The sequence below is a fragment of the Pygoscelis adeliae genome, unplaced genomic scaffold (assembly GCF_000699105.1).
Source record: "Pygoscelis adeliae isolate BGI_AS28 unplaced genomic scaffold, ASM69910v1 Scaffold346, whole genome shotgun sequence".
NCBI lineage: Eukaryota > Metazoa > Chordata > Aves > Sphenisciformes > Spheniscidae > Pygoscelis > Pygoscelis adeliae.
In genome coordinates this window covers 20,603-22,042 of record NW_008824902.1, presented here as the reverse complement: position 1 = coordinate 22,042, position 1,440 = coordinate 20,603, and the positions used below count along the sequence as shown (strand labels likewise).

General features: G+C 60.1%; 1 protein-coding gene across 1 annotated transcript in view; it reads right to left on the bottom strand.

Moving 5' to 3' along the window:
• Nucleotides 1-994: 994 nt before the first annotated feature.
• Nucleotides 995-1,440, bottom strand: part of VIL1 (villin 1) — a 5,757-nt gene continuing 5,311 nt past the window's right edge. Inside the window, exons 18-19 of the mRNA XM_009324843.1 lie at nucleotides 1,255-1,392; nucleotides 995-1,172 (exon numbers count right to left, since the gene is read on the bottom strand). Of these exons, the coding sequence (XP_009323118.1) occupies nucleotides 1,059-1,172; nucleotides 1,255-1,392 (252 nt within the window). The 3' untranslated portion in view covers nucleotides 995-1,058. The remainder of the gene's footprint in view (nucleotides 1,173-1,254; nucleotides 1,393-1,440) is intronic.

Below are 1,440 nucleotides of genomic sequence, written 5' to 3'. Positions count from 1 at the left end.
AATGGAGCTAATTATCCCTGTAATTGCCCGCCAAAGAGAGAAAAAGGGGTGCGGGGCCCCTGGCAGCTGCTGTCCGTGTAGCTCTGCTGCAAGACTCCAGCCTTGCCTGCGGGGTGGCCGCTGCCGGTTTCTGCCTGCACCCTGACTTTCTGGTTCTTTACACTGTTGATGTGGAGCAGCACTTTTCTCTGTGTTTTAGCAGACCTGTTCCTCTCTGTTCTTTACAGTTTTTGCTCTTGGGTTCCCCCTGCCCCTTTTTAAATGATGTGTAGATAGATTTTTGTGAAATTAAAACCTCTTTATTAACCCTCTCTTGGTTTGGGATCTTATTTCCACGCTGCCTGGGCTGCTGCCTCTTGGATGCTGCAGACGATGGGCACCGCACCTCCGCCCCCCGTTCGCCGTTGGGACTTTGCTCAGTTGCCCGGGAACATCGTGTGTGTGTGTGTGTGTGTGTTCAGTGCCTCCTGGCACATACAAATCCCCGTCCCCCCGCCAGAGATGCGTCCCTGCGGGGGAGCCCCCAGCCCCTCTCCGGGTCCCTGTGGATCCCAAGCGGGAGGGAGGTGCCCTCCTCCCCTCCTGGGGCAAGGACGAGAGATCCCTGGTGTCCGTCCCCACACACGCGCCACCCCGTCAGCGTGTGGCTTGTTGCTTTTACCTTTGGTACCGCGCGTATTTACTGAGGTTCACCCGATAAAGGAGGGAGCGGCTCCAGCTGTATATCAGACCTTTAGCCCCGAGCTGCAGCTGCCGGGGTGGGATGGGGGAGCCCTGGCTCCCCGGGGGTGCCCGGGGGGTGGGCGGCTTGTGCATCGCCTCTGAGCGCAGGGGGTGCAAAGGAAGGACCCGGGGAAAAGGAGCTGAGGGTCCTTCCCTGCGCTGCCTCGGTGCCCGGTCAAGACCCCTGTCCCCCTGCGTGCCACCTCTTTGCCAAATAAGCCCTACGCCTGGGCTGAGCCCAGGGGTCGGGGGGGAAGACACAGCCCTGCTCTCCCAATCCATTTTATTTAATAAAAGTAACGAGTTGGGGTTGTCCCTGTGCCCAGGCTCCTGCCCTAGAAGAGTCCTTTGTCCTTCTTGAGCTTCTGTTGTTTCCACAAGGGCAGGTTGCTGAAGGCGGAGCGGCTCATGCCGAAAACAGCCTGGAAGTCCTGGTCGGAGAGGTGGTACTGGGGGGAGGAGAGAGGAGGCTGAGCTAAAGCTGGGGGGCTTCCCCTGGTCCCCCCCAGTAGCCCCCTGGCCTTCTCTCACCTCCTTCCTGCTGGGATCCACACCCTGCGGCAGGTCCTCGGCCGAGGTGTTCACCAGCACGTCCAGGGGGAAGGTCTCCAGTTTGTCAGGGAGGAGGGTGGTGGTGGTGGTGAAGACCTCTTGCCTGGATGTGAGCACCTAGATGGGGCGTACAGGGTCACATCAGGGGCTGCCCCGGGGACAGAA